A 24726-nucleotide genomic window follows, 5' to 3' on the forward strand; every position below is an offset into this window, starting at 1 on the left:
GTAAAAAAAAACAGGTGATGTAGATAAGCATATTTTTGAAAATGTGAGATAACTGTATATATTTACAAAATCACTTGTCAAAACTTACATTTGAAGCTCAGTCGACAGTCACTTCAAGACGCATCTAATAAAACAGGAACAGTGTAGTTTATAGCAATATCCAAAACGCTAGATGTGGTATGGTAACATAGACTGAACGAGATACAAAATGCTCGTTTTTGACGATACTGCGAAGCAGCTCGTCTAAGTTATCAAACCATGAAAAAATTCTTCACAGTGGCGACCTATGTAAAAGACCGAGCCAGTCCGATTGAGATAGCTCGATTTTTCTAATCGGTATACCTCGCTGATTATCATTGATGAATGTAAATATTAATAGAACAACATATTCTGGGGAAACAGATTCAATAAGTGTATCAAAACGTTAATTCTAAATTGATAATTTTACAACCATTTTATCTTTATGGACCAATGAAACAACTATATATTTTCTCTATTGTGTTTGATATGTGTTCTCGATTTTGTAAATAAATTGCGAATGAAAACATGTGAAATTAACTTTTTACGCGATCACAAATCCAAAGAATAAGAACAATTTCGAACCTGCAAATTCTAAACGCTGCACTGCTATGATCTATATAGATAAAACAACATTTCTAAGCTTGGTTGGCCGTCCCGTTAGCGAAGTGGTCAGCACGTACTCTTTTTCACCTCTACGACACTGGTTCGATTCCCGCTCCCGGCGCAATGTTTTTTTGTGTTTTTGTTTTGTGGTCGCCATACCGGACAGGTGGGGTTTTCTCCGGATAATTCTATCCCCCCCCCCCCCCCGCAGCACAAGACCATATCAAAAATTAAAAAGTATTTCAGTAAAAAAAATAATCAGCTGAAAATTGCAGCTATCATTCAAAATTCGTCCCAACTGTCGTCAGTCTAAGCTTATTAGGTAAGAGTGCTGGACACACTCCGGGTCCCAACATTATGCAGCCTCAGGCGCGGAGGTAACTCATAACCTTGGAAATACACAAATACACACACTGGGTGCAGCCTAGCGGGCACAATCATTTTAAATGTATATTCTAACAAAAATTACACAACCATCTATGTGTACATACCATATTTGATAATTCGTTCGTTTGTTAGATTTCAGCATATACTTGTATAAGGTCATATCGATTTGGTTAGTTAACTTACCCATATGTTCCTGGGCGAACTCGGGCAGTCAAGTGCTCTTACGATTGAGCTCACCGGGTCCGGCTATGTGCTCATACCTCCTTTCGAGAATAATCATGAAAGTATTGCCATAATTAATGAACAATTATGCCTATGCGTATTGAACTTAAATTAATAAACAATATTTAACAGGAAAAAGCATATACCTATGTCCATGGGCATGTGAAATCACGTCCTTACATATAACATTATTATATTAAGAACGTAAACAACGAAACAAAGGTAGGGTATGATGTACATGTGTTATTAACGATCATGTCATGTTTTGTACATATCTGCTGAAACGTAATTTTAATAACACCGCAGTATTTATTCTTATACAAAATTAACTTAAGCACACATCATCGACGCCGATAGCCAAGTTTGTTAAAGAAGGGAGAAGACTCTTTGATAAATGTGCGTAAGGCAAAACATCATCAGGTATCGTATTATTCGATGTATCTAGTAGTAAAACAGCACAATTATGTCTTGTAAAGATAAGAGCTTCAATTAACATTTAATAAGATTTAAATGACTTCCTGGACCTAATACTTTACTTTACGTGTAACAAGCTTCGTAAATAGTGAATTCCAGATGCGCAACGGAAGTAAAGAAGTTTAGTAAAGTAACATTATTAACATTTTTATAGTTACCTACTTATTAATTAAGCATTCCCTCAATTTCGAAATCATGACCATCATTGCCGCCATCGTCGTCCTCCTCCTCCTCATCATTATCATCATCATCATCATCATCATCATCATCATCATCATCATCATCATCATCATCATCATCATCATCATCATCATCATCATCATCATCATCATCATCATCCATCATCATCATCATCATCATCATCACCATCATCATCATCATCATCATCATCATCATCATCATCATCATTATCAAAATAAATCATGATCATAACTACCACCACAAATGAAAACAGCAGCTATACTTTCTAGACGAAACACATTCCACCACCATCACGACATCAATAGCCGATTACCACCACTGTAAACATCAACAACCGCCACCACACCATTAACAACCCATACAGCTAGAACAACATTTACAACCTATACCACAAACACCACAACATCAACATCAACAACACACACCACCATCAGAACATCATCAAGAACCCATACCAACACCACCATAACAACATTACTTAGCCATACAACAACCACCACAACATTAATAACCCATACCGCCGCCATCACAACATCAATAACTCAAACCACCATCATCACTGTAAACAATAAAATCCGATACCACCACCACTGTAAGCATTAAAACCCAATACCAACACCACAATCACCACATCAGTAACTAAGACCCCCACAACCACAACGTCGACGACCCATATCACATCAACAACGAGATCAATAACCCTTACGAACAACAAATGACACCACACGCACTTAAACAACAACAACCACTTACACTAAAGCAACAACATTAACAAACCATACGACCACTATAACAACAACATCAACAACACACACCATAACAACTTCATCAACAACCCATACCACCACCACCACAACAACATCAACAACCCATACCACCACAACAATAAAAACCTATCCCTACCGCCACAACAACATTAACAACATAAACCACCACCACATAAACAACTCACAGCATCACCACCATCACAATATTAACAACCCATACCACAACAACCGCAGCAACATTTACAACCCATATCATCAACACCACATCAACAACCCATACCACCACCACCACCACCACAACAACAACAACAACAACAACAAACCAATGCCCCGACCACCACAAAAACATCAACCACACAAACAAGCACCCTCACATCAACGACACAATCCGACGCCAACAAACCATCAACAGCACATACAACCACTACCGCAACCTCAACCGAAATCGCCTTCAACAGTATCATCACCAGCAACATTATTATCATAAATATACACTCACTGCTAGAGCAGAATCATTTGTCGTCTGCTGCATACAGGCAGCGGTTATCGTCACTAGCAGAGTGAGTTGTGGTTCTTACCGTACTTAATGCTTCTAAGCACATACTGATTTGCAAAATATGCTCTGTAAATTTGGTCGGCCGCTAACGCGACCAACTAAAAACAGCAATCGCTATTCACACAATGAGCCGAGTCACACACATCGAAACCATTAATAGTGGCCGAAACACAAATACATCCTGCAGGGTGCGGCTACCGGCTCCGTAGCCTTCATGACCGTCTAGGCGTTTATATACGCAGCGGGGGTCAAATCGAACCTTGTTCGTATATGGTTATGGTCGTTCACTTTGCCAGCACCTATTTTATTAAAAAGATCACGATTGCCTGTATGTTGTCGCCCGGTATATTGGAAACGGGAGGAAAGATGTTCATCAGTAAAGGTAAAGTCAAAAGCGGGCGGAATTGTTAACATTCGCGAGGATCGGTGTTGAAATAAAATCAATCTCCGACATTTACGATTGTGTTGGTTTAGTCACGGGTGTGCAAGGTTCAACACCGCTCACATGGTTAAATTCGGGCAGATACTATAGTTAATCGTCGTCTGTCTTTTTTTTCGCGAATTTGTCGATGCCAAGCACTAAATTTGTTATTCGCCCTTAAAAAAAACTTGTGTGATCGATGGGGTGCGAGCACCCTGGCGCGATCTGACTCACACTTCTCGCTGTGTATAGTAACGACCAATAGAAAGAAATGTGACCTGTGATACACGTGTTCTTGATCCAATATCATTCAGTTCAACTCAGTGATGTGATTTGAGTTTCCACTCAGCTATACACTGAGAATTTTTATCAGCTTTTGAACAATCACGAATCTCACCTATAAGAATATTATTTTTCATCGAACTCAATACTTGGAAAGACTCATAACTCAAACCAAAAACAATCCATGAATACCAACTGGCGAATGACTGTCAACTTCATCTAAAAATGGAGAAAAAGCTCAAAGTTGACTTAACCCATTTATGCCTAGCGTCTTAAAAAATGCATTGGCAAACAGCGTAGACCCAGTTGAGACGCCGCATGATGCGGCGTCTCATCAGGGCCTGCGCTGTTTGCTTAAAGGAATTTCTGTAAGAAATATTCTAAATATAGAAAGAAATATACTAGACATGCCTTATTTTGGAAATAAATTGATCCAATTTAGAAGGATGGGCCACTAGGCATAAATGGGTTAAGTATCATTGTGATCCTAGCCCCTGATTGTTGATTATTGGCCTAGCTGTGTATTTAAATGAGCATATATAATCATTCATTCAAGTTTAAGGATGAAACACATTTTACCGTACACTTGCCAATCTCTTATCATGAAACATAATGAGAGACCACAGTGATGTCCGATTGGGCAGTCGTCAATCGTGGCATCGAAAGATCTTGAGTTTGAAATCCACGCATTCGATACCAGCTTCAAGAACGAATTCTTCCCAGACAATGGGCTCGAACATCTGTCTACATGGTTTATGAATGGCGAGACACTACTTGTTTATTGTGAACGAAATTTATACTTTGTAACATTAAATTAACAAAAATATGCGGAGTTCTTTTGTCGACAATTATTAATGCCTCAGTCACAAATAATCCGGTCGCCGGCCGATGTGTCCGATCTCCAGGCATCGGGATAACTGGACACATCGGAGCCGTCCGTCGTCCGATGAGTGACACAGTTTGATACCTCAGTCACAAATAGAGACCAATCACCTTCCCATTAGCGGACGACGTATTTTTCCGATTTTCGGGCTGGCGCCCGGCCGACGATCGCACGGTTAGCGGGTCATTTTGTAGAATCGGGCGGCATCCGGGGTAATTTTAAGTCTCACTGTAAATTTTATCCCACGTCGGGCCCGGGAAGGAATCGAGTTGAGATCAAAAGAAAATCGGACGATCAACGCGCGGTTATCGCCCGGCGATCGACCGACATCGGATTCGTTGTACGTGTATCACGACTAGCTCAGTCCGGCGTCCGTCAGTCATCGTGCGGAGACCCTCCTGAAATCAGACGGTCGCCGGCCGATGTATATGTCCCTGGAAAATACTTTGATTTTTGTCGATACACGTACAATTAATCCGATGTCCGGCGATCGCCGGTCGATAACCGGGCATTGATCTTCCGATCTTTTTTCGATCTCAATTCGATTCCTTCCCGTGCTCAACGTCGGGTAAAATTTTAAGTTAGACTTAAAACTAATCAGGACGCCGCCCGATGCTACAAAATGACCCTGTATCCGTGCGATCATCGGCCGGGCGCAAGCCCGATGAGCGTAAAAATACGTCGTCCGCCGATCGGATGGAGATCGGGCTTTATTTGTGATTTAGGTATTAGCAAGATGGAGTCGATTTGTTTTGTAAAGGTTCATAACTGATTGTTTATTCTTATTGTTTCACGCTGAATACATCCTGTGTTTAAGACGCTTGGTAATTATCAAAGAGAGATCAATTTGATCACAGCGTTTTGTTACATAAATCACCCATTGTTAGTGTTTATGGAATGAACGGTTGAAGACCTAAGCGCAATTAAACATAGACAAATTACCGACACGAGCATCAAACTAAGTTATATCCAAAAAACGAGCAAACAAGCGAACGGATTGAATGTGATTCAAGGGTCAAAATGACTCAACGAAAAGGTGGTAAAAATACTTTAAAAACAGTCGATGAAGATGAGGAATTTGCTTTGAAGGTAAGTGTACTTGCAATAAATATTTCGCACTCGTTTATACTCTTAAAACAATATATTTTTTTTTTAATGTGCAATGTAATTGTTTAACAAACAAATCATTATTAAACGACATTTATTTGCAGACGGTTGTCAATTTGCCTAAACTCAATATGTGATATTGAAAATCAATATGTAATATTTACATGTATTGTTTAAATCGACTTGAAACAAAGCTTATCCGTTATTTTAAACACGTCTTACAACATGTATAGTATTGCAAAAAACGGTGTCTGATTGCTTTAATTCTCTTGAATTCGCAAGGTTTAATAAATTTACGACTGTTTGGATATTCTCGTGGTTTGGTTGTTGATACGATCATTACTGTTGTTGTTGCTGCTGATGGTAGAGAAGCCGATGGTGCAATGAATAAGTTATATATTTGGTAAATATTCAGAGATAATATCAACCATTCAATTGAATACGTAAAGCAAGACAACACGAAAAACTGTTCAGTAATAATACCGCGTGTTTATAGGGCATGCACACAGTTTGAATTTTAGTTTCTCAAATGACCGATTTGGACTATTGTTAACATAAAATGTAAACCTAAACCAATTATACAATAGAAGTACTAGTGTCTCTAAACCGAACGTTCAGAACTAGCACAAATGTAGTATAGTTGGGAACCAATAACGTTAATTAGATATACCGGTAAACTAGACGAGAATTTTAAAAAGAAGCATAATAACGCTAGGGATATGCATTAGAAATAAATATGGTCAAAACAACATCATGCTTATAATATATAATACATAGACATCGATGTGCGCCACTTTATAGTAGTGGTAATATTCCTGGTAGCAGAAGTGGCATCAGTTTTTGGTAATTGTGGAAGTATTGGTGGTTGTGGCAGTGATGGTTGCAGCAGAGATGATAGTACTGATGGTGAAAGCAGTTATGGCGGTAGGGATTTTTATCGGGGTTTTGGTAGTGGTGACGGTGGCAGTAATTGTAGTATAATTGGTAGTTAAAGTGTTGATAGCATTTGTGGTGGTAATAGTAGAGAAGAAGTGGTGGAAGTGATGGTGTTGGTAAAAGTTGTGATGATTTCAGTAGTTGAAACTTATGGTGGTAGTAATTTTTGTGCTTGTGTTGGTAATAGTTGTTGTAGCAAAAATGTTAGTAGTAGTGGTGGTAGAAATGGTAGTAAAAGTTATATTGGTGGTAGAAGTGGTTGAATTAGTAGTGGTAGAAGTGTTGATAGTAGGGTTGATGTTTATGGTGGAAGTAGTGGTAGAAGAAGTGATATTGGTTGTGGTGAAAGTAGTCATGTTGGTAATAGTAGTGTCAACAATTAATTTATTCTCCAGTAGCCAGTTGTATACATGAATAACTTGAGCCAATCCAAGAGATAACTTCGTTCGGGTACTGATTAACAAAAGTCAAATACCTTGGCTGAATGTTATTCAAAACTTAACCAAAACGTGCACCTGTTCGGATATCCTTTTTTCATACAATTGCTAATCAAGCAAAAATATACTAAAAGTGAAGATTAGCAAACGTTATCCGCTGGATTAGAGGTATCCAGATTTATTAAATTCGCTACTGACCTTTATATATTATATTCAGTATTACGGACCATATCCACTGCACGAAGCTGCAAGCTCGGGAGATCTCGAGGCCGTGAAGTTCTTTATCTCGAGAAAACACGTGGATTCTTACGACCAGGTATGTTGTTATGTCGGAATATAGTATCGTAAGGCGTATGTATTCTATTTTCTTGCGCCAGAATGTAGTGGTGTCATCATAGTGTTTGTTATGTCAAAACGTTTCGCTGTGCAAAAGTTACCATAGTTTCAGCACTATTTTAGTTGTTTTCACCGTTTTCAAATTCGAGAGTTATCTCCCTATTTTTCATATATCAATAGAGTTATACCATACAAAAATCGCATGGAATTGTTTATATATTACCGGAACTAATGCCTGCTCATTGTCTTTCACCGTACCAGAGTAGTGTACCTTATTTAATCATTGCAGACAGGCCGGACGGCGTTGCATATAGCCATAGAGAACGGTCACGTGACATGCGTGCAGGAACTTCTGCTGCTTGGCGCAGACGTGAACATTCCCAACAAGGTGCGTGTATTAAGTGAACCACTCCAACGATGACGATGACCATGTGTTGATAGATGATCTTCTTTTGCATTTAGTTTTATAAGACTTTGTGAAGAAATGTGAGATAATAAAATGCCCAAAACAAAGGTTGAAAGATGTATGCTTAATTGTTTACAAAATGAAGATTTGCAAGTTTTATGGTGAAACATAAGGTTCTTAAGTCACTTTTTTTCTTAGGGAAAATAATATATTCATTAGGAAAATTTATTTTTTCTTAAGGAAAATTTATGTATTCCTTAAAAACGATTAAATCTCCCCAAAGAAGAATTCTTGAATTAATCATTTTTGCTGCGTGCATTGTATTATTCTTTCTACATTTGAATTCTTTATATGATTTTTGAATTGTTCCTATAAAAGAATAACATCCTTTCGATTCGTCAATTGTCAGACAATCAGTAATTATCTCTATGTGTTAACAGCCTCAAAATCATAGAACCCCAAGATTACGCAATATACATGTATGTACATGTATATATATATCATATATCAAAGTGCTAAATTACATACATTTCGTAAGAACTTAATAACGTGTTCCGACTACAAACAATAAATTAAAGCGACAAATGCATACAAATCAACCCGCTGTAAGGATTTCTCTCAATAAAATCAAAGCGCTAAAATATTGTTATCCAAATTGATGGCTTTCTAGCCTCATCAATCAAAAAGCTAGATGGTTGACTATCTACATTTGTTTAAGGGCTTGATAGGGTTTCTTTCCATATATAGCTTGACGATGTGCTATGAATATAATTGAGACTTGTCTGAGAACATTGGGCTTAATGCATGTGCGTAAAATGTCGTCCCAGATTAGCCTGTGCAGTCCGCACAGGCTAATCCTTGACGACAATTTTCGCCTTAATTGGATTTTTGCTAAGAAGAGACTTCCTTTAAACGAAAAATACCATAAAAGCGGAAAGTGTCGTCGGTAATTAGCCTGTGCAGACTGTACAGGCTAATCTGGGACGACACTTTACGCACATGCATGAAACCCAGCTTTCTCAGAACACGGCCCATTTAATAAATGGCTTGATAGGGTTTTTTCCATATCTAGCGTGACGATACGCTATGAAGATACATTCAAGCGCTAAATGGGTTTGATACATATTGCATTAAGCCAGAGGAAACAATAGATTTGCCTGGTTCTCTTGCAGTCTACCGGTCAGACTGCCTGCCATCAAGCCAGCTTTCTTGGCCGCTCGGACATTCTGGACATCTTGTTGCGCTACGGTGCAGCTGTGTTCGAAATTGACAGGGTACATCCATTTAACTTATTTAAATTATTGTGTGTAAGTATCAAAATATAACATGATATTTATATATAATTACGCGCGGTAAACAATTTTGAACTAATTTGAATTTACGTGAATGACAATATAATCCGATTTATGTCTAGTGGACTCTCCCATCATTCTAAATTGGATCAATTCATTTCCAAAATTAGGGATGTCTAGTATATTTATTTCTATATTTAGAATATTTCTTACAGAAATGCCTTTAAGCAAACAGCGCAGACCCTGATGAGACGCCGCATCATGCGGCGTCTCATCTGGGTATACGCTGTTTGCCAAAGCCTTTTTTCTAGACGCTAGGCATAAATGGGTTCAAGACAGGTGCACAGCAAAATAATTACATATGTTAAGCAAGACGCTCTATCTATCTAGCTAAAGCGCAGACTGCACAGACTAACATTACCTAGAGACGAGGATGATTACTTTTAACCTTTCCCGCAGTAGGCTTATCCTACCCATGAAGCGGTGAAGACAACATAGACAACATAGACAGTCTAAGACAACATATAGTAAAATTGCTGATATATGACATGTTTTTATATTTCCAGCTTGGTGCTTATCTTATCTATGCGCAGAGTTGCCAGTCCATGCCTGCCTTTATTTAGAGTGGTGCCTTGTGCTATATGACATGTTTTACAATTTTCATCATGGTGCTTATCGTATATATGTAGCGGAGCATAGTTTCCAGTCCTTGCCTGCCTATATTTAGAGTGGTGTCTGGTGTTATATGATATGTTTTACATTTCCAGCATGGTGTTTATCTTATCTATGTAGCGGCGCAGAGTTTCCAGTCCTTGCCTGCCTATATTTAGTGATGCCTTGTGTCATGTGACATGTTTTACATTTCCAGCATGGTGTTTATCTTTTCTATGTAGCGGCGCAGAGTTTCCAGTCCTTGTCTGCCTATATTTAGAGTGGTGCCTTGTGTTATATGACATGTTTTACATTTCCAGCATGGTGTTACTTATCTATGTAGCGGCGCAGAGTTGCCAGTCCATGCCTGCCTATATAGAGAGGTGCCTTGTGTCATGTGACATGTTACATTTCAAGCACGGTGTTTATCGTATCTATGTAGCGGCGCAGAGTTGCCAGTCCATGCCTGCATTTAGAGTGGTGCCTTGTGTTATATGACATGTTTTAAATTTCAAGCATGGTGTTTTTTATAATGTAGCGGCGCAGAGTTGCCAGTCCTTGGCAGCCAATATTTAGAGTGGTGCCTGGTGATATATGACATGTTTTACAACATCCATCATGATGCTTATCTTATCTATGTAGCGACGCAGAGTTGCCAGTTCGTGCCTGCCTATATTTAGTCCGGTGCCTTGTGTTATATGACATGTTTTACAATATCCAGCATGATGCCCATCCCATCCATGAAGCGGAGAAGAGTGCCCAGTCTAAGACCACCTATAGACCGGTACCTGCTTTATATTACAACTTGATTTAACACTTCCAGCATGGTGCTTATCCTATCCACGTAGCGGCACAGAGCGACCAGTCTATCATTATCAAAAGACTAGTATCCGCTGGGGCCATACCGAATTGCAAAGACAGGGTAGGCAATATTGCAACGTTGCAAGTTAAAATTCAAAGTCACAAAGTGACAGTCCCAATTTGTTATAATACATATTTGATTATTTATAATATTGTAATATTTGCACATAAAAGAAACTCGTTACAAGCTTAGCCGTTGTATTTATGTTTTGACAAAAGTGGCTTTTGTGGTGCGTTTGAGTAAACACACTTCAATAATGAGTGTTATAAGGTAAACAATTACTTAGACAAGTATTGAGTTATTCTAAAGTGCATAGTTTTCTTCTTAATAAAAAACACGTCATGAAAATGAATCATATTAATGTTTATGCGCCACTAAAGGAGAACTGCGATCCGCTCCACTACGCCGCCAAGAACGACGCCGCCGTGGCCATAGAGACGCTGGCAAAGCTAGGAGTCAGCATGGAGTGTCGAGACAAGGTACGCAGCAATCTGATAGACGTGTATACACTTTCATCAGGAATCACAGATAACGGATATTGTTCTCCAAAACCCGAAAAAAATAATCAAGAAACAAATCCATTGACGTAGATCATTGTTTCGTTTGAGTTTTGCTTGCACTTACATAATGATCAAATATTTTTTTATTACAGATTTTTAAGGCTTGCAATGGTTTATCTAAAGAAAACAAAAATGACTTTCACCAAAAATCTCGTAGTTTGTGTTTACATGTATTTTTGCAGAGTAAAAGTATATATATATTGAATGTGATTTTTAAATAACTACTCTTTGGTCACCCATGTAGTTTTATTTCACTTTCCTCACCAGGAACCATTATTTGAATACAACTATGAAGGTTGTTCTCTTATTTGAATGTTGCATTAAATGCGATCTGCTTTTTTAACCCTTAGTATCATCGTATTTTAAGATTTGATTTTCAATGATTTATTTATGTAAAACAAACGTTAATGAGTCATACATCCACGTCAATGGTCTAATTCGTGGCTTTCGAACTGATGGTTTGATTATTTTAGGACATGTTTGAGAGTTTTGCTGACATATATATATGAAGGGTATAAAATTAAACGTACACACAGTTGGTAATCCTAACGATTCTAACGTTTTCAACTGTAGCTTTACATTTGGCATGATATTCGTTACTTTTGTAATTTATGTGATTAATGACAGAATAAAGTCCGCATTTCACACCGATTGAAACATTTAAGTTCACCATAGTTTCAAGAGATTCTTGCAACTGTATGTTTCCCTTAAAGGTTGGCGCAACACCCCTGCATGTCGCAGCGGCTCTCGGTAAACTGGTTTCCATCCGTCAACTGTGTTCTTTGAAAGCCGACCTCAACTCTACAGATCAGGTACGAACCGTATTGGTTAAGAGTTGTAATAATAACAAAGAATGACCAGTTACTAGTCTATCACATCACGATTACAATGAGTTTAACCCTCGTCATCATCTAAAAGTAATAGGGTTCTATTTATTTTTGTTTTCTTACTGCATACAATTACTGCAAAGTCCCACCAGAGTCACGTTAATCTCACTAGAATATCGAGACGCCTTTGCACATGGCTGTGCGGTCCTCACAGACGTCTGCTATAGCGGAGCTCGTGCAACTTGGGGCGAACGTAGAGGCCCGCAATAAGGTGAGACCTTAATAATAACAGCAACAGTTCTTTTAAAGGGATGTTACAATTTAAGTTTAAACCATCTACTTTTTTAAAAGGTATAATAGAATAGAGACTTAAACAATCTATTTCGATTGTTATTCCATCTTTTGTCCTCACCTGTTGACGCTTCGTAACGATATGTTTCGTACCCGTATACGCATGCATTTACATCGTGCGTGTATAATTACCGACAGGATAACGAATGTCCCCTGCACGTGGCTGTCCGAATGGACCTATGGACTTCCGCTCAGCAACTGATTAAATCTGGAGCCAGCATGGACACTCCCTGGCAGGTTGGACCTTTTAAAATAAATGTAATATTTATAATTTCTGTGAAGTCGATCACGATTTTTGCACAATATAGTCGTATTGTTTACGGATACTCGTGAAGGCTCAAGAAAAAGTCAATACGTACATACAATGAGCCACTTCATGGCTCTTATGCCATATGCGGCAAACCAGCTTGCGTACCCGCACAGTCTGGCCACGAGCCAGCATAGCTTCAAACCAGCTTGCGTACCCGCACAGTCTGGCCACGATCCAGCATAGCTTCAAACCAGCTTGCGTACCCGCACAGTCTGGCCACGATCCAGCATAGCTTCAAACCAGCTTGCGTACCCGCACAGTCTGGACACGAGCCAGCATAGCATCACCCCAGCTTGCGTACCCGCACAGTCTGGCCACGAGCCAGCATAGCTTCACACCAGCTTGCGTACCCGCACAATCAGGCCACGAGCCAGCATAGCTTCAAACCAGCTTGCATACCAGCACAGTCTGGCTACGAGCCAGCATAGCTTCACCCCAGCTTGCGTACCCGCACAGTCTGGCCACGATCCAGCATAGCTTCAAACCATTACGTTATTTAAGATGTAAATGATATTGAAAATAATTCTAATTTTTAAGGCCATTTGTCCACATGCTGATATTGAATTTTGTCTTGACACATGATTCCAGAAAGGTGTCACGAGTCTTCACCTAGCGGCCATATATAGCAGCTGTCACGTGATTTCTCTTTTGGTATTGGAGCGTTGTGACCTCAATACAAGGGACAAGGTGAGACGAGGACGGTTTTTTTTCGCCGTTTTTTTGTCTATGGTTGTTTGTCCAATGATCTGAAGTAAATTGACATCAGGTTGAGTGGATAGATTAACCCATTTATGCCTAGTGGACTCTCACACCCTTCTAAATTGGATCAATTTATTTACATAATTATGGATGTCTAGTATAGTTATTTCTATATTTAGAATATTTCTTACAGAAATTCCTTTAAGCAAACAGCGAATACCCTGATTAGACGCCGCATTATGCGGCGTCTCATCTGGGTCTACGCTGTTTGCCAAGGCCTGTTTAAGACGCTAGGCATAAATGGGTTAACCGAGCCTAGTGTTGTAAGCAATCATAACCAAAACTACAGAAGCATTCCAAATAGTTTCGTTGCGCGTTACAAATGTTGCTGTTTTTTAAACTTATAAACACGCAGTAAAAACGAATTTAGCATACATGTCTTTTCCTGTGCGTAGTGGTAATTCGCGCTTTAAAATCATACAACATTTTTGATGTTTGCAATCTGTGAGTTAATTCGTCTTTATGTGAATATATTTCACATTAATGCCAATTGCTTGTTATAATTATTTTTATATATTACATTCGATTTTTTATTGCTTATGGTAATTTTATTGTTGTCAGGTTCAATAGCTTTATACGCTTATCTTTCTTCTAGGCCGGAAACACGGCGCTCCATCACGCGGTGATGCGCGAGCAAACGGAAGCGATATCAAAGCTGGTGGAACTCGGGGCAGACGTAAACGCTAAGGGAAAGGTAACGCGATACATAATAATGCAAACTTCAAATATCAAAATAGTGTATTGGGGAAAATTTGTGCATGCAATGTGTGTTTAAAGGCCTCTGTGATGGTGGTATTATAGTAAGGACTTCACTGCGTATTTTGAGATTACATGTAGGAGTACGTATACTAGTGTTATATGGCTCATTGCTGTTTTTGGCTCTTATGTTTGCATCAACATCATACAAAACATGGAATGTTTCTATTTATATTGCTTGCGTTAACATTGTGTGTGGCCATTTACATAAACGGTAGATATAAATATAGTTGATGTTTCTCTGTATATTGCTATCGTAAACACAAAATAAGTGCAGTAGTATTTAACCGTTTATATAAACATAGATGAAAACAAAGGATGATACCTTGTGCGTTGAAAGCAATAACAATAACAAGTCCCACGAATATCTATGCCATTGTTCGTCGTCGGGATTTATTTTGGCTTATTTGTATGTAGACGTTATCGATTACATTTTGTTATTCATGTTATGTGCGTATGAAATGCTGTATATGTAAACAATAACATCGGCACTAACCGTACGATCGCGATTCCCGCTTTAAAAATTGTTGTTTCGTAGTTTTAAGTCACTCCATGGATGAGGTTGCACTACGTAAAAACTCGGCTGGATAGATATAAGAAACTGGAAAGATTATTCTCACGTATTTTTTAGAGAGGCGACACGTGTTTGCACGTTGCAGTGAAGCTAAAAAAGACTAAACTCGTGCAGCTCCTCGTTCGCCTTGGGGCCGATTGTAATCTGGAAAACGAGGTACATTGGAACTTGAACTTACATTAAATATGCCCTTTCATAACTATGACATTGACCTTGTGTATATACCTAACGCAGTTGTGAACTTTTACTGCATGAACTATGGCCTTGAACTTGAATATATTTGGTATTGAACCAACATATATATATGAGCGTGCAGTCGGTAGGTCGCCTAAAAAATGTTCGTTGACTTTTTTTAACATGCACAAGTTATTACCAACTTTAAAAAGGATATTAATTGACAGGCATTATCCTTAAATAAAAATAAGAAAACGACTATGTTCAAACGTATCAAAAATAATAATAGCGAAAGCTTTAATACCAGCTGCTATGTATTAGGTCGGCACAAATATCAGGGTAGGTCGGGTTCACTGGAACAAACAACGTTTTTACGGATGATATATTTCAAACATTCTGTTTTAAGATGTATGTTGCACCACCCTCGAATATTGAAATTTAAAATTACTGCATTTCAGCAACGTCTGTTTCCAGTCTATCTCGCTGCGGTGAACGATGACGTCATAACATGCCGCTGTCTGAAACGCGCTGGAGCTGACGTCAACAAGCTTAACACGGTGACGTATACTACGTGTTGCGTTAAATGCTCGTACATTGATGGTTTGAATCTAAAACAATCCGGAAACAGACAAGTTTTGCATGTTTCAAACATATTCAAAATGATATTGTGTTTTCAATTGTATGTTGTGTTTATGTGTATTAAATTTCCGGCGAATATAGTATAATAGAACAAAAAATATGTCAATTTCTGGTCATATGAAATAAAGTTCAATACACTTATATTACGGAACCTGAACATAATGTGTTACAAAAACAAAATTTCATGTTAACTTTCCTCATTTTTGTTGAGTCCGCTTGCATAAAGCTTGATGTAGAACTCACACTTGTTCCCGGCCTAGCTACGCGCAATTTGCGTATTTGGGTTCGATCGACAAACAATCGAAGAAATCGGAGTCATAAAGTATTATTGATCAAAATGTTTCACTGCAGGAATACAGAATATCCTACACAAATAATACAATGTTCATCCAAATTGGAATGGTTGTCTGAAACAATTTTCAACAAGTTAACTGAGTATTGAAGGGAAAGCGAATGATTGGATGTTACGTGCACGTGTTTAGAACAGGTTTAATTCAACTGAATGTTAAGTATAGAACAACTGAGGCTACAGTCTATGTCTGATATAAGAGCTAACTAAAACTGCTCGACAATCATATAAAAACAACACAAAGTGTTCAATATTAATTTAATATTTATTTATACCCTGAGACACAATGGTCATGTTTATGTGCGCAGGTGACCATCATCATAAGAGTCTTGTTCTGAGAAAACTGGGCATAATGCATGTGCGTAAAGTGTCGTCCCAGATTAGCCTGTGCAATCCGTACAGGCTAATCAGGGACGACACTTTCCGCTTTTATGACATTTTTCTTTTAAATGAAGTCTCTTCTTAGCAAAAATCCCATTTAGGCGGAAAGTGTCGTCCCTGATTAGCCTGTGCGGACTGCACAGGCTAATCTGGGAAGACACTTTACGCACATGAGTTTTCTCAGAACGCAACTCATAAGATGCCGTGTAGCGTGTGGCGCCCGTATCCTTTACTCAAAAGGCAAGGTCACAATTAGAGTCTAATGTCAATTTTGCCATAAAAAAAGCTTTTCCTTACTGAAACTTTGTCACTGATGATGCAATTTTAAAATAACTTACCACAAATGGCCATTATGATGAGACGGTGTGTCTTTCAACCTCAAATATATTTTTAACAATAGTACATGAAGGTCAAGTCAAATTTGGGTATACAACAGCTTTCCATACTGTAACATTGCCATTCATAAATCAATGTGAAAATCATTAAATAATTAAATGATAATTGTTGAGAAGATATGTTACCCCTTGGACGAACGTAAAGGTCACATAAAGGGTCAAAGGTCGAAAATGTGCAAAGTGAAGCTTTTTAAATCAAAACAAGCATTTTTTTTACAGTGAGCTTGCCAATATGCTCTCAGACATCTAGTTAAAAGATGGGAGTTCTTTATAAACATCAAAACTTTACAGCATTTCAAAGGCACGAACGTCATGTAACTGGTAAACTTTCCGAGACTCTTATTATACGCAGTTTTCAAAGAAATGTTAAGAGATTGTTTTGGCGTATTTCATATGGGGATCACATAGGGATCGATTGTTCCCGGGTTAAATACTCACTCTGGGAATTATCTCAAGATCTTCTCCAAATTAATCAAGAACTGGTTCTGCCCCCCCCCCCCCAAAACGGACTCGTGACATTCTAAATACGCCTTCGGATTTCGGATAATTTAGCTTGGATAAATGGTAATGATTGAGAGTTTTAACAGATGGTTTACATTATGTATACTGGTCTTACAGGAAGGGGACACAGTCGTGCACATTCTCGTGGAGGAGGAAAAGTTTGAAGGGTTCTCTGCCCTTGCTGACGTCAACGTCAATCTGAACGTCCTCAACAAGGTTTAACGAGCGTTGTTGACGTCATTTCAGTGAATTATTATTGTTTTATTCAAACTCTCTATGACACAGATACATCAGAACACAGAGGTCTGGAGCACACCGATAAGTACACCACTCTGCTAGTAAGGCTCATTGGGTCATTGTCGACCTGAAATGGCTTGAAGTCACCCTGGGGTGACTAGAAGCCGATTCGTGTCACCCTAGGGTGACTTCAATCCATTTCATGTCACCCTGGAGTGACTTCAAGCCGACGCTAGTCACCACCGGTTGACTAGAATCGGTCTCATGTCACCCCAGGGTGACATGAATTGGCTTCTAGTCAACTCTCGGGTGACTTTAAGCCATTTCAGGTCGACAATGACCCAATGAGCGCTAGTAAAGCCACTGTTATTGTGTCAAGAAAATGGTTAAAATAAAGATACAATACCGTGTTTTAAATAAATCTGACCAATGAGTCAAGAACTAATTCTTCAATGGAATTACAAAATAAAGAATTTTTAAAGGCGGCGAAATCGGATCGTTTCCGAACTTTGTTGTTTCGCTTTAACGCTTTTCTCATCCTAGTTTTCTAGTTGATGATGTTTATTTCAACGGCAATAGTATTGATAAGATGATAATAAAGTTTACGGATGCTGATTCTTAGGCTATTTATAAATAAAATATACATATATTTTCAGGATGGACTAACAGCGTTCCATATAAGTTCGGTGGAACGCAACCTGACGTCAATGAGGAAGTTAAAAGAACTAGGGGCAAATATTAACGCCCCGGACAAGGTAGTTTTCATAGTGTCAGTGGAATTTAAATTGAAATTATCCTCGCTATGGAAGGAATGGGCTTTATGCATGTGCGTAAAGTGATATCCCAGATCAGCCTGTGCAGTCCGATAAGGCTAATCAGGGACGATCGTTGTCTGGGACAAGACTTTATGCACAAGCATTTAGCCAGATGTTCAAAGGGCGCGGCTCAAATGCTTTTGAAAAGGAATATCTTTAGCGATCTACAGGCCTATGTATGTTAACCCATTTATGCCTAGTGGACTCTCCCATCCTTCTAAATTGGATCAATTTATTTCCAAAATTAGGGATGTCTATTATATTTATTTCTATATTTATAATATTTCTTACAGAAATTTCTGTAAGCAAACAGCGCAGACCCTGGTGAGACGCCGCATCATGCGGCGTCTCATCAGGGTCTACGCTGTTTGTCAATGCCATTTTTCTAGACGCAGGTATAAATGGGTAAATATATCAACACAATGAGTGAAATGATAGCTATGGCATTCATACAATAGCCATAACAAACCAGTAATGCAGCATGATATGTCCTATATTCTACACGTTATTTAAAAAATCAGTTATTATTCTAGCGGTGAAGCATTGTCACTTATGAATGGTATTTTACCTTTTGTGAAACACATATACGTGTAACATGTATTTAACGTGTATTTAAGCACGGTCTGACGGCGCTGCATCTAGCGGTGATGCGAGGGGGCGGAGAAGAAACGGACCTGCTACACGATCTTGGTGTGGACATGGATGCACCCACGCTTGTACGTAAAACGAATAGGCCTGACAGTGCTTTAGCGCAGGTTTCATCGGAAAGCTTAGGCGAGAAACATGGATATTCTTTCATAGCCCGCCACCGAGTTGTTGAACGCATGTTTCAAAATGGCTGACACAAGGTGTGGAGGGGGGGGGGCTAACATAATTTGGGGTTCTATCAATCGGACCGAATCGCGATTACAAAAGTTTTTTTCAAGCTGCGTGTACTCTGATTGGTTGATTTCATCGTTTTCGCGAGTGAGGTTTGTCGATTTCACGAGTTACAAATTCGTTTTCACAAGTTCGTACTTAATAGTCCAAAGACATAGTAATTAGTTCCCACGAGTACGTTATCTCATTCCCACGACTTACGAACTTGTGGGAACGACTAACTATGGCATTGGAACGAGCTACTATGTCGTGGTAACGACGTAAATAAAAACAAGAACAGGATCATTCTGTGCAATCGTTTGTATCAGTCCTTAAAAAAATAATATTGTTTCAATAAACACAATGTCATAAGCGTGAATTCATGACACGTACCATCATCATTTCATCTTACCAATTTTCCACAGAATTTCTCTCGCAAGAAGGACATGCATCCACTTGGGAAACAAGAATGGCCGCCTGAAGACATTGACCATGGGGAGTACTGGAAAGTCAAAGTATGACATTCATGTTGTCAACGCGTGCCACGTTCATTTTGCATCTATGTGTTTACACACTACATTTCTAAAACAAAATATTTAGAAATATTTTACAACCATGCTAACAAGTTACGTATGTTTAAACGTACAGTGTCACTACTATGGTAAAATCTCGGATATCATGTCCTTTACTTTATACCACCGGCCTTCATTTTCGTGTAAAACATTTATATATACACCATGCCAAGCTTACGCTAAACGCTATTCATACATTAAAGAGGTTTTATTAACAACTAGGTATCGCAGCAAGCTCGCCACTAATATTTTCACTACCGGTTTGTTTACTTTGTCTTACTAGTAACTGACATTCGTGCAACCGTTTTGTATAAGACTCACATACAAAATAGTTTGTTAAAACACATATCAACAGATGTAATACACATTTCACTCTTTTTGTGTTTTCTTTTGTTCCTATGGTTACCAGGGTGGACTCACTGCGGTACACCTGGCCTTTCTTCACGGTCATGACGACCTTTTGAAGCACGTGGTCTCGTGTGGGTCGGACATAAACCGAGCAAACAAGGTGCGTTCCAGTGGTAAACGACAATGTGATAATTGCCAATCAATAACTTTTCCGTGGCTACCTAGTCAAATCAAGTAATTGCAAACTCTTGACGTTACAGCGGACAGCGTAGCTACTGACCGGACTGCGCCATTGCGCAGGCTGCTATGGAGCTACGCTGGACGTATCACAGAATACCCAAAGCAAATTGCTGCATAATCCAAACAAGTAAATGCAAACTCTGGAACAAACATCCGCTACGAGGCGAGGTAATTAATTTGTGTCGTCTGTGTGTCTTTGAGTCTTTGATGGACATAGTATGCAATGCTAGAGCAGATTTGGATAAATGTGGAACCAAAAGAATATTATCTCATCGATAAACCCATGAATTCACACGTAATATTATTTACATCAAATGACGTACAGAAAATAAATGATGACATAATTGCCCTGCGCAGTGGTTAGATTAAATTTGTGCACACTAGCCTAACAAGGGACCCTTAACCCATTTATGCCTAACGTCTAGAAAAAAGGCCTTGGCAAACAGCGTAGATCCAGATGAGACGCCGCATGATGCGGCGTCTCATCAGGGTCTGCGCTGTTTGCTTATTTCTAAGAAATATTCTAAATATAGAAATAAGCATTCTAGACATCCCTAATTTTGGAAATAAATTGATCCAATTTAGAAGGATTGGAGAGTCCACTAGGCATAAATGGGTTAAAATTTATAATGAAAATAACTTATATTACCAGCGTAATGTATAAACCGATCTTAAGCCATATGCGACAAGCGCAGCCACTGACCAGTCTGCGTATCTGCACATTCTGGTCAGAATCGCCCTGCGCGGTTACGCTAGCTGTCTGGAGCTACGCTGGCAGCATATGACGTATGGCATTTTCTAATCCTGGCTCTACGCTTAATCATATGTCCTAAATGATGTATAAAGAAGTAAAAGGGTGTGAAAATGTGGTAAATATGGAAGTTTCTAATCATGGCTGTACGTTTCACCCATTTAAGCCTAGTGGACTCTTCCATCCTTCTAAATTGGACCAATTTATTTCCAAAATTAGGGATGTCTAGTATATTTGTTTCTATATTTTGAATATTTCTTACAGAATTCCTTCAAACGAACAGCGCAGGCCCATATGAGACGCCGCATCATGCGGCGTCTCATCTGGGTCTTCGCTGTTTGCCAAGATTTTTTTTCTAGACGCTAGGCATAAATGGGTTAAGTTTTTAACTATAAGTGATGAGTGGAAACTTGGGAATATTTTTTACAAATCAAGTATGATGTTGGGATAAAAAAATAACAAACAGAAGTCCCTTTGTTTTTTGCCAAGAAGGATGAGACAGGCAAATATCACCAGGACAAGACCACACACTTTAGTGAAATATTGTTTGATTCATTCAAAGAATACCTAACAAACATACTTGAACAGAACTCAATTGCTGTTTTTTCATGTAGTTACGTTATTTTATCATTGAGATGAGTCGACATTTACATAAAAGCGCTTATGAAACATATTCATTCTATAACTTTCAAGCTGTGATATAATGCGTTAGAAAAAAAGCTTAAACAAACATCTATCCTCAACATGATCAAGGACGGAGAGACGGTGTTTCACCTTGCCGTGTTTTACAACCGACTGGACATGATGAAAACGCTGCTGTCATTGGGTGCGGACAGGAACTGTAAGGATAGTGTAAGTTGTCATGGTAACCTATTTGCGCACATGCTCCATCAGAAATACATAAACAAAACAACACCAATAAAAAAAAAACAGAAGCATCCAAAAACAGACCAAACGAGCTTGAACTACATACAGCTATTTCGGGCAATTCTTTCTGTTTGCTCTTGGTGAGTTTTAAACTCGTCCATCACTCAAAACAAACAAAAAACTATAACATCCAAAAACAGACCAAACGAACTTGAATGACATCAAGCTATTTCGAGCATTTCGTTCCTGTTGTTCTTAGTGAGTTTAAAATTCGTTCATCTCTCAAAACAAATACCGGTACTCACAAGAAGGACAAAAATTAACAGCATCAACAAAGCAACAAAAACAACAACAACATCATCACAAATGAACAAACAATCACTATCATACATACCGAACTAAACTGGATTCAGTAGCATCATATTTAGAACCATCTTGAATTTGTAGTCAACCATCAAAATAGTGTTTCATTCATCCCTGTGTGTATGTATTTTACGAAGATTGGTGGGCATTTAGTTTAAATCCATTTATTAAAGCTCGATTGCAAAAAAATCATATGCCTGCTTATTTGAAACGCTCTCGAGTCCGTTTCCTGGGCCTAGTACCAGTACTTGGTGTCTATTGGGAAGATCTTACGAACGCCCCCACAGTGGGGATCGAACCCGTTACCTCCCGGTCGCTAGGCGGACACCATATCAACTACGCCACGGCGACCTTGGTAGGCCTTTACAATTGCATTTTTACGTCACCTCATTATCCGTCCTACTAATTGTTGTTCTCACCCATACTTTCATTGTTGAATGACTTTATTGTGTCGATGATCTTAGCGAGAGGAATTTAGGCTGCGGAGGCGAGTTTCGACAGAATTGTGGCCCTTTTTCTGTTTTTTTCTCAATGGAATACATAGCCAAAATGTTGTGTTGTCAACTGCTCTAACTGCTTTACGGACTTATTTGACCCATGTATGCCTAGTGGACTCTCCCATCCTTCTAAATTGGATCAAATTATTGCTAAAATTAGTAATGTCTAGTATATTTATTTCTATATTTAGAAAATTTCATGCAGAAATTCCATTAAGCAAACAGCGAAGACCCTGATGGGACAACGCATCATGCGGCGTCTCATCTGGGTCTACGCTGTTTGCCAATGCCTTTTTTTCTAGACGCTAGGCATAAATGAGTTAAATCTATTTATTATAGCTCGATTGCATAGAAAGCCTAAGCCTGCTTACTTGAAACGCTCTCGAGTCCGTTTCCTGTGCCTAGAACCAGTACTTGGTGTCTATGAGGAAAATCTTAAGAACGCTCCCACAGTGGGGATCGAACCCGCGACCTCCCGGTCGCTAGGCGGACACCATATCAACTACGCCACGGCGACCTTTATAGGAATTTAGAATTGCATTTTTCCGTCAGCCTATACGTCCGTCCTCCTAGTTGTTTTTTTTGTCACTCAGATATTCACTGTTGAATTATCTTAATGTGTAGATGATTCAAGCAAGAGGAATTTAGGCGGCGGCGGCGATTTTCGGAAGAATTGGGGCCCTTTGTCTGTTTTCCACAATGGAATACATAGCCAAAATGTTGTGTTGTCAACTCCTCTCACTGCTTGGCGGACTTATTTAAAACTCTCACAGCTGAATGGCATTGCTGTTGTAGCGGATCCGTGGTCTAGTGGTAACACACTGGCTTCACAATCCAGAGATCGCTGGTTCGATCTCCCGCTGCACCTAACCTTCTAACTCGTCTTTCGCATGAGACGTTAAACCGAGGTGCAGTGTACTAGGTGCTATACACCGGGCACTAAAAGACCCAGGGTCGACTCTGGAACGGGGTGTCTCCTGTATCTTGCACTATCCCCCGTAACCAACTAACACGTCTTTCTGGGGGCGATGGCCATATGGGAGACAATCCCGGTGCACTCGATAAAAAAACAAAAACAACAACATGACTTTGCTGTTGAGATGAGCGTTATGAAATGAGTTCGTACTCAATCCGTTTTAGCTGAATGTATATGGCCCTTTGACTATTTGTCAAATGTAGAATATAATAGTTGATTTTGTTTCTTTATTAAATGTGTTTCACAAACCCTTAGCGTATCCGGAAAGGCATTCTTACCGTCGGTAAACTTTGTAAAGAAGATTATTTTTCTAAGTTACTTAAAAACGTTAGTTAGTTGTTCAATGGATAAACATATGCATTCAAATGTTCTCGCAAATAGTATCATTCATTTTGTATTTGCGATTTGCAGAGAGGACGGACGCCGCTCCTTTATGTCGCGCACACCGGAAGTTTAGATGCTGTCCGATTACTGCTTAAGAATGGCGCTTGTATCAACGATATTGATAGTGTAAGTGCACTGAAATATTGATGGAATGGAAAAGCGGGTTACTGCCCTACTGTATTGTAATATGAGCCTTGTTCTGATAAAACTGGGCTTAATGCATGTGCGTAAAGTGTCGTCCCAGATTAGCCTGTGCAGTCCGCACAGGCTTATCAGGGACGACACTTTGCTCTTTTATGGTATTTTTACTTTCATTTTTACTTTTTCATTTTTAATTTTTACCGAAAATTAAGTTTATGCGGAAAGTGTCGTCCCTGATTAGCATGTGCGGACTGCAC

The 24726-nt window shown here is 39.0% G+C and overlaps 1 protein-coding gene across 1 annotated transcript in view; it reads left to right on the forward strand.

Annotated features, from left to right (window-relative positions):
* Positions 1 to 6800: 6800 nt before the first annotated feature.
* Positions 6801 to 24726, forward strand: part of LOC127854724 (serine/threonine-protein phosphatase 6 regulatory ankyrin repeat subunit B-like) — a 28213-nt gene continuing 10287 nt past the window's right edge. Inside the window, exons 1-19 of the mRNA XM_052389782.1 lie at positions 6801 to 6848; positions 7515 to 7613; positions 7923 to 8021; positions 9212 to 9313; positions 11225 to 11323; positions 12118 to 12216; positions 12404 to 12502; positions 12721 to 12819; positions 13481 to 13579; positions 14247 to 14345; positions 15039 to 15137; positions 15614 to 15712; positions 17538 to 17636; positions 18314 to 18412; positions 19090 to 19188; positions 19756 to 19845; positions 20312 to 20410; positions 21995 to 22093; positions 24356 to 24454. Of these exons, the coding sequence (XP_052245742.1) occupies positions 6801 to 6848; positions 7515 to 7613; positions 7923 to 8021; positions 9212 to 9313; positions 11225 to 11323; positions 12118 to 12216; positions 12404 to 12502; positions 12721 to 12819; positions 13481 to 13579; positions 14247 to 14345; positions 15039 to 15137; positions 15614 to 15712; positions 17538 to 17636; positions 18314 to 18412; positions 19090 to 19188; positions 19756 to 19845; positions 20312 to 20410; positions 21995 to 22093; positions 24356 to 24454 (1824 nt within the window). The remainder of the gene's footprint in view (positions 6849 to 7514; positions 7614 to 7922; positions 8022 to 9211; positions 9314 to 11224; positions 11324 to 12117; positions 12217 to 12403; positions 12503 to 12720; positions 12820 to 13480; positions 13580 to 14246; positions 14346 to 15038; positions 15138 to 15613; positions 15713 to 17537; positions 17637 to 18313; positions 18413 to 19089; positions 19189 to 19755; positions 19846 to 20311; positions 20411 to 21994; positions 22094 to 24355; positions 24455 to 24726) is intronic.

This window comes from Dreissena polymorpha, chromosome 13, assembly GCF_020536995.1.
Source record: "Dreissena polymorpha isolate Duluth1 chromosome 13, UMN_Dpol_1.0, whole genome shotgun sequence".
NCBI lineage: Eukaryota > Metazoa > Mollusca > Bivalvia > Myida > Dreissenidae > Dreissena > Dreissena polymorpha.